Source organism: Echiichthys vipera (genome assembly GCF_963691815.1).
Source record: "Echiichthys vipera genome assembly, chromosome: 9".
Lineage (NCBI taxonomy): Eukaryota > Metazoa > Chordata > Actinopteri > Perciformes > Trachinidae > Echiichthys > Echiichthys vipera.
In genome coordinates this window covers 12,916,407-12,925,797 of record NC_139834.1, presented here as the reverse complement: position 1 = coordinate 12,925,797, position 9,391 = coordinate 12,916,407, and the positions used below count along the sequence as shown (strand labels likewise).

The following is a 9,391-nucleotide window of genomic DNA, read 5'->3' as shown; positions in this document are numbered from 1 at the left end:
ACGGTGCATATTTGATATGCAAATATCACATGCAGTGGACATCTGAGTTGTCCACAATGCCTTGACGTGAGTGTCTCAGTTGATGAATGTTTGTGTTAAATTATTTGGTTAGGTATGGAATATTCTTTTAATAAATTGACTGGTTCAAATATATTATTAGGAAAAGTAAAAATTTTTATTTTACAATGTTACAAGGACTGTCTGCTGCAATATTTCAGCTCGAATCTCTTAATAGATATCTGATATTTGATAGTTGGTGTAAAACACGTTTGTTTATCCTATTTTTATTTAGCCTTTAAGTCTATTTCTTGCACTTAAAAAAATATTAAGAAGAGTTGTAATTGAACCGTCTTGATGGTTGAGAGGTGTAGTTAGAAACTGAAAAAATGTGTTTGTGGTTGAATTCAAAATGAATGATAGGATAATGACATATATGAATCATTATGTATTTGTGTGCATTCTAGTTGCTCCTGTTTACAGCCCACACTGTGGATAGAAATGTCCCTTTAATTAGAGGCTGTACTGTCCACACACAAATGCAAACAACAGTCATCCCCCATGAAGCTGTGATCATCATCTATGTAAACGACATAGTGCCGTTCAGTTATCTTGAGCTGCCGCTTCTGTAACTGTTTGAAGAAAGTTTCCCTTTATAATACATGAGCAGTAATTGAGGGTCTTCGCCGTTAGCATAAGGAAGCCTTACATGGAACTATTAATTAACAGAGTTTTCAGACTGCAATTGCCACCCACATATTGCTTTACATTAACTAAGGAGGGAAAGAGAAAGACAGAGCAGGATCTTTGTTTGGAGGCAGTACAGTATAACAGTATGATTTCTGCAGGAGAGAATTAAATAGATAAAGATAGCAAGGTTGTTCTCCGTCTTTCTGTTTGTGTGTGTGTGTGTGTGTGTGTGTGTGTGTGTGTGTGTGTGTGTGTGTGTGTGTGTGTGTGTATGTGTGTATGTGTGTGTGTGTGTGTGTGTGTGTGTGTGTGTGTCTGTGTGTGTGTGTGTGTGTTTGATGGCCGCAGTGCTGTGGGCTGTAATAGAGAGAAGAGAGCATTAGGCACACTCAACAATGAGGCAGCAGGAACTTGCAGCAGAACTCCGCAGAGTCCTCTTCATCTGTAATCAGCAGAGTGAGAGGAGAGTCACACCTTCTTTTTCCTCCACACAAAGAATCCCTGCTTCTCTCCCATTCTAAGCGAGGGGATTTTTTTATTATTATTTTTATGAAGCGCGGTTCATTACAATGTGCCTTACATTCAATAAATACAGTAATAAGAAATATGCAGAAGAATATAAGAAAACGCAATGATAATGAAATTGTGAGGCCAATTTAAGCTGAAAAATTAAGATGATCTGTCAAAGAAATAAAACAATGTTACGAGCTACAAATTGCTGCTCTTGCCTCTCCAGATGCCACATCATTCAAAAATGATATCTTGACTGATATCTGCCACTTCAAACTCATCTCTGTTCTTCACATCCCACCTCATCTACTCATCGAAATCTTCACCACTTACGTCTGTAACCAGAAATGTCCCTCAGTAATATTACCTGCTGTCTGTCCTCCTCCCCCCACCACACCCACCCCGTCTCTCTGTCTGTCTGCTGGTCTCTGCAGAGTTTTCTCTATTAAAGGATTCATCGCTGTGCCGATGGTCGTTCCCTTAAGGACCAATTCATGAATAAATGAACAGAACTGGCAAATGATAACAAGATTGCTCATTTTGTTGCATTGTGTGTGTGTGTGTGTGTGTGTGTGTGTGTGTGCGCGCGCGCACGTGCGTGTGCGTGCGTGAGTGTGTGACAGGGAGAGAGAAAGATATTCCAATTTACTGACTCCAATTACCTGAACTGTACTTTCTACAACTACCTCCAGAATACAATGTTATCACAATTTTGTCTCAAAAAAACGTCTCAAATCTCCACTTTAATCAGCTGATTTAATTGCCGATTTGCAAAAAAGGTGGGACTCGTACATCCTCAAGTAATTATTTACTTGTGAGAATTTTCTTTCCTGTCTCAATGTTCATGGTGTGTATGGTAGAAAGGAGTCATAGATCTGCACGTCATTAAACATACAAACATGTAAGCACACAATTGCTAACTGGTGGAGCCTTCGACTCTCTTCTCCTTTAATGAACCAACTAATAAGGCACTGAACAGAGCAGGTGTTAGGCTGCTGTCATTGGGAAGGTCAGAGCTGTCACACGTGTGTTAGCAATCGCTTGTCTTTCTACAGAAACATACAGATATTTGTTGTGGTGTGCTTCTCTGTCTGTCTCTCTCTCTCTCTCTGTGTTTGTGTGTGTGTGTGTGTGTGTGTGTGTGTGTGTGATGGTCGTAGTGCTGTCGGCCGTATCAGCAAAACCTGCTCAGTTTAAGAGTCTCTGAATTGATTAAGTTAATATAAATATATATGCATATAAAGACAAAGTCAGTGAGCTCTCCCATCCTGATGTGCAGGGACTCTGAATACAGAATGAATAAGAGAAGATAGTCACGTCCTGTGAAGCTTTTTCATTGAGACTAACAGTGAATATACACAAGCTATCTACAGCATGGCACCCGCTGTATTAATTACATGTTGGCATAATAATATGCTGTTTATACATAAATGTAAATTTGATATTTTTTAAGACTTTGAAGACAAATTTGCATTATGTTGCCATTCATACATTCAAGTTGAAAAAAGCTAGTCAAAGCAGTATTATAAGTATTAGTAATAGTAGTACTAGTGTGGAAGTCACAGTGGAAATTTGAATAAATGTAAGACACAGTTGACTCCTCCAATAGTATGTGAATGAGGCTTCTAATGGCTTTCACCATTATGTTTTAAGGGAACTTGCAAGGCTTCAGCTGAGAACTTTAATAAGACAGAATATGACGAAAACCCAAAGCGGCATGTCCTATTAACACAATGTAAAGAGCATGGGAAATCTTGCTTTGTCACTTGCGCAGACTGAAGCACATTAAGCCTGCCTGTCGCCCAGGCAATCACCGGAAATTGCAAAGGTGACACATAGCAGGTATTATCCTCATTCAGCTCAGTTTGACTGATACATTCACATTTCATCTTATCAGTGTATGACTTAAATAAGATTCATTAGCAGCAAGTTCACAGCTCAGTTTTGTTTCTGGGAGAGGGACCTCTGGGTGATTTGGCCTGAACAAATCCCCAAACTGATTGGTATTTTGAATGTAGATGGAGACAATATTTTCCCAAGTAAACAAAGTCTAACACTTTTTCTGTAATGGTTTCCAAGAAGGTGTCTATTCTCACTTACCTCCTGCAAGTCACCTGTGCTTGTCCAGCCTTTAATGAACAGAGAGACAGTAGTGTTCGATTGCACCGGGCCACAGCAGTTGAGCAATGCAACAAAACTTGAACAAACCCCACACAGAACCTGTAGTAATAAAAATGGCAGTGTTATGTTTATTTATGATAATAATAACATTGGCAAATTATTATTTTGAACGTCAGTGTGTTGTTTATTCATTTATATTTTAGGGTTTAGACAATTCAAATAAGAAATGAGTCACAAAGAACTGAAAAAACTCAGCTTCTGCAAATGCCAATTTAGATCCTCGGAATCACTATTTAAATAATCCTGAAACCAGTGTTACAGATTACGCCCACATAGTTAAGTGATCTTCCCCCAAATTCAGTTTCTATTAGTGTATAACTTTATGCTTATGTGTGGTTTGGCATCTGGTAATGAGGAGCTTGCACTGTCTTTGTCAGATTAGGGGACTGGTTGCTACCAATCCTCATCCTTCATTAAAACTAAAAAGTAAATCTGAATCACCGTCTGTGGTATGCATCCCTAATTAATCTTATTCTTAGTCGAATACTCTGCTTGTTTTTAGATCCAGATGACCAAATACTAAAATACTTTTCCTTCCACATCTACTTTTATGCAAAATGAGATTAAAGATAACACACAGTTGTAATTGTATATATCCATTTATCTGTCTGTAGATTTCTTCTGCACATTTCTTTAGTTCTCTCCATCGATTCAATAATCCATACGAGTAGAATTGGACCACAACAATTAGGATTCAACTCAGCTTGGAATTGTCCATTTGCATCGACACACAAGTTCATTATATTGGTCTGATGCCATATGGATCACTTCTGTTCTTCCAAGACTCCTCTCATTACATTATCTTGGATCAATAAGGCATGCCACTGCTCAATGTAACCCACACCAACAATATTTGTTCTTGCTTTGCACTTAGGGGTTAAAATCCCATTTAGACCAGTAGCTATGTGACTCTAACAATATTAACAACAATGAAACATACGAAAAGCACAAATGAACATATGCTGCCATACACAAAGAAAACTGATTCTAACTTTCTTTTTTTTTACAATAGCTTTTAATGGTAAACTTTTGTATCTTGCACAGTAATGATTCCACATTCATACATTAGCCTGCATTGAAAGTGACTTTTGGCTCTCAGACGTATCTCATCTCCAAGATTCCATGGGGGCTATAGGGCACTCATTAATAGAACTCCCTTTTGTCAAAATTATATGATATAACTCATGCCATGACTCACGCTATATCGCAAAGTATTTGTATCACAGCCCATTACTGTTCTCTGATGATGAGAGCACTTATAAGAGCCTGTGGCTGTAAATCAGGTTCAAAGAAAAGCAATCAGGCCTCATCTTAACTGCATTTTTCAAAATATCTCACATGCCTCTTATCCTACTCCATGACTATCAATGACTTTACATCTGCCTTATATCAGAATATTAAGCTTTATTTAATGTCTTGTCAGAAATCCTGCTTTTTTTTATGACATCCTGTTACCAGGACTCATCATTGCCCCATTTTCCAACTTTCTTAAAAGTAGCTTCTCATCAGTATTTCGTGGTATTGTATGAATGTAATGTAATATATGAAAGAAATAATGTGCACTGTCAGAGGTGTACATGTGTCGGAAATGCATGCTCAATAAAACTCTAGTTTATCCAGGAAAGGAGGAAGCCTTATGGCTGACGCGTGTTCTGGTTAGGTTGTCCAATAAAAAAAAGAAAAACAAAAAAAACGTCTTCAAAGTTGCGCCGTTTTGAACATTTATTTTGAACTATTTATAGCACAAATCCACTTAGATACATACGCTTCTTGAGGCAAAAAATGAAAATAATAACAATGATCCAAAGGTCCACAAACTAGCATCCAAAGTACGTGTTAAAACGGTCAGAAAACCGCGTGCCTCCAACTTTCCAAAGAGTATACTACTATCTCTCCTTCTGCGCTGCACTCGCACACCGGCGCGTTCGGCAAATCAAAAAATTCAGTTCTGTGAAAGGCCTATATTTAGCATGCACCCAACTGTTAGGTAGGGATGCAATAACAATACCAACATCAAATATAAAATTAATAAGCACCAAAAAATATTATCTTAGGAAGCATTTGGCTCCTACATGTGGCTATGACCCAACAGAGAAGAGACTCTGCAGCTCTCCTCTGCTTTACAGAGCTTTTCTAATAAGACGTTACAAGCCATATGTTTTATATAATTAGACTAAAAATATGTTCTAAAGTAAACATTATAGTAAACAAACACAGTTATAACCTAATAAGGCTACCTAATGCCAATGTGCTCTAGCACACCAGCGGCATGAATTAAAAACCCACAGGGGTGTGCTGCTGCACACAGCTGGAACGATTGATGTTGTTTATCTGGACCTAACGTTAGCAGATATATTCTTGCTGAAATCGAATCATGATGAGTTGTTGTATGTGGGTTTTGGCAGCTGTCCCCTCTTCCCGATAGCATACTGGCCCCGAATGTTTTAGTGGTACTTGTCTACTTTTACCCCTGATTTTAGAGCGTATCAGTATGATTATGCCTATTGAGCAGCATATTAAAGTAAAATAGAATGAGCTGATCCAAAGTGTGGTGTTCTGCTGCAGCTGAGTGAAAAAAGGTTTATATGTAGCTCAGAAAAAGTGGAAGAGGAAACATCAAAGTGGTCCTCCAAAAAAATCACTCTGTTACTCTTTTGGGGCTCCATAAGCAAAACAACCAAGAAAGGTTATTTGGTCATAAACCAAAGTATTGGACTAAAAACAAAAATAGAGCACTTTGAAACAGCCACATGGTGACTCTGGTGTTTCTGGAGGTACTTTTGGCAATAATCAATTGCCCCAGATTAGTTAGTGAAATTCTGACAGTGGCCATTATGAACTGCTGTAATCCAGGTTGAAGACCTGGTGGTATCGAACAGAAATACTTGGAGCATCTTCTCTTGTGTTAGCATTAGCCACAACAGCTGTCATCCCTGCTGACTAGCCCTTCCCTCTGAATGCTAATCCAAAACTAGAAATGGCAATTAGCTTTATTAGCATGCTGATCACCGTGAAGATGCAGAAACTGCAGGAGGAGGAAGAGGGTCCTGACCTTTTCAAAGACTGAGCAGCAGTAGGCATGATCAGAATATAGAGTAAGTATGTGAGTGAGTTTATTCTTACAACGAGAAGTGAAATGCTATTGTTTGAGTTTTAAAATTCCCTGCTTTTTAGGCTTACAGTGTCAAGTAAAATAGAAGTGGATACATTTGAAGGAAAGGCTAAAAAAATCCCATCTAAAAGACAAAAACGAGTTATCTTATTAACAAGCATTGACATCCAAAATGGTTAAAAATGCTTACGAAAGTCAGATTTGGGTGATATGTCTGTCGTACTAACATGGCCACTGTACACTTCAGTTTATTAGTGACAAGGAGCTGCAGAATTTAAAAAAAACAAAAAAAAACCTACACTGTCCATGTTCATTTAAATAAATAAAATCAACAGTAGCTAAAGTTTTTCAATGTATTTGTGGATGACACTGGAGTGGCACAGGGCCGTATTGCTTTTGGCCCCATGCCAGCAATGTGGCTGAACATTAAAAACAATGTTGTTAAATTTATTGTTAGTTTTGATATCTTCAGGGTAATAGTTGTTAAACACGACACAAGAGTCTACAGCCACTCAAGTGGCACTGTGAAGCTGTAAAGAGGCACAGCGGTGTTTTGAGCTAAATGTCAACATCAGCATGCTAACACACTCCCAAAAGTCATTCATTTACCCTCAGGGGACCATGATCTGTACCAAATTTAATGACAAGAGACATCGTACTCAGAATAAAAAATGTCAACGTCATGGCGGTGCTAGAGTAAACGGTAAGGGTCACCAGAAGGCTACATTCTTTGGGGACCGGGACTGTACCAAATTTCATGGCAATCAATCCAATTGTTGTTGAGATGTTTCAGTCTTGATCAACAGCCATCCCAAAAGGGTCAAATAACACCATCGTTATCCTTTAAGTTGAACCACAAATGTTCACAGTCTCTGATACACCTAAAGTATGCTTAAAAAAATGGTTATGGATAACCTGTCATTTATAGAAAAGAGCTCATTAAATGTCACAGTGAAAGGAAAAGCTGTAGTAATGCCTACTCCGGATGAACAATTACTGCTCTGGAAGGATTATTCTCAATAAATGTCAGGCTTAAAAAACAAAAATTCCCTGTAGTTTAGTTTGACATACCAAAGCTGGGGGCATGAGAGACTCACAACAAGCCATTGTCCTATTGATGAACATCAGCAACAGAAGTTTGGAGATCAAGAGGGAGAACAATTTAGCAACATGCGAAAATGAGTTAGTATAATGATGTTGAGAGGTCAAACTTGGGAACACAGAGAAAGATAAAGCCGTATATCCCTGAGGGCAACCTATGTATGACAGAAGAAAAAGAAGCGGTGCGTCAGTCCCAAGGCTTTCCCTTGTCGGCCCCGCACCTGTGCCCTCACCAGGCTGGGGATCGATCCCTGGCTGCCCGCTTCTACTCCTATGCTCCGGACTCTTCATTAGGCCCGGCCTGCTAGAGTGGATGCTCTAATTGCCGAGGGCCACTGAGAGCTGTGCTCTCAGAGAAAGGGCCGCCTGGCATCAGCCTCTCACACTAATCTTTCCCATTATCCTCTGCTCTACTGTGGGAGCAGGAAAAACAGCCAGCCTGCTGGTGTGTTTTTGAGTGTGTAGTGTTATGTTATATTTGGTTTCTGTTTGTGCCTCAGCTTTGTCCGAGTCCTCTGGCTGATAGGAGCAGGTCTGATCACATCATGTGAAAAACGTCATTACTCCCTTCTACGGCACTTGTTGACAACTTACTCATTGAGGACATTGCTGTGAAAAAAGGATGTTTTTAATGTGAACTCTGCTTCATGTTGGGTGAACATCAACTGACATAACAATTAAGAGGTTTTACAGTGACACACAAATATTACAAAATCTACCCGCTCTCGATTGAACTGTCTCTAGTTCTGGTGATTCATACTTCTCATAGGGCTAAGTCCTTAATCATTATGATTAGACATTTTAATTGAGAATTTAAAGCAATTTACAGTATGGCAATTATAATTTTGCAGGGTCAGTTACAATCTTTGATGACTTAATGAGAAATTAGATTAAACTATTTTTACTTGCGCCCTCCAAAGGTGGTATGACGACTTGTTGGGGGCAACAGATATGGACACCAGGACAAGACTCAAAGACACTAGGAAGGATGGGGGCCGAAGTGTTTACCCTTTTTTAAAAACGGGTCTTGAAGATTTGGCTTCTCCACCTTATCAGCAAAATAATAAAACTCAACTTTAAGCAGTTCAACTGAAATTGTGCCCTTTATCATTCTAAGGTTTGTTTTATGACTGCGTACATATAATACTGTGATCAGAAACAAGGATAAGGTTTTTACATGCCGCAGTGTCCTGTTTTTTCTCTCCCGATAATACGGCTTGCATGTCCAAAAACAGAAGGAGAGTTTTTTGTGGGCTTTGTAACTACATAACAGCGTTCACATATGCAAACACACAACAAGACTCTAAGTCCATAGTGGCTCTGTGAGGCTGTAACATTTGCTAATTAGGGCTATAACAAGGCACAGGTGAGGCTGAAGGGTATGTTATTTGTTTTGCAAGAATTTGGTTCTAAAACCAAGTATCAGACAAAATGAAAATGTTACCTGATGATGCACTAGATGATGGATTCAAGTTATTACAGTTTATCCCCTGGGGACAGTGAATTTTTGCACCAAATCTGATCATTGTTTGTTTGAATATTTCAATAAAAAATAAACTTTCAACCTTGTGGTGGCACTAGAGGAAGAGTCAGGAGATCACCAACGTCAGCATGATTTTCCTCAGGGGACCATGAATGTTTGTCTGATGATAATTTAGACTCCAGGGGCAGCGGCCAATAATTCTGAGGTATGGTGTAGCCAGCGGATATCGGGGCCAAGACTTCCTTTTTTGTGTACCGGTCATAGTTTACAGCCAGGGTTGATACTTTTGGGGTGTTTTAGGTCCGGATGACATTTCA

At 39.1% G+C, this 9,391-nt stretch overlaps 1 protein-coding gene across 1 annotated transcript in view; it reads left to right on the top strand.

Moving 5' to 3' along the window:
* Positions 1 to 905: 905 nt before the first annotated feature.
* LOC310951221 (ninjurin-1) overlaps positions 906 to 9,391 on the top strand; it is a gene marked incomplete at both ends in the record, with an annotated part of 249,679 nt that continues 241,193 nt past the window's right edge. The window contains 1 exon segment of the mRNA XM_083919346.1: positions 906 to 970. Coding sequence (XP_083775472.1) covers positions 906 to 970 — 65 coding nt within the window.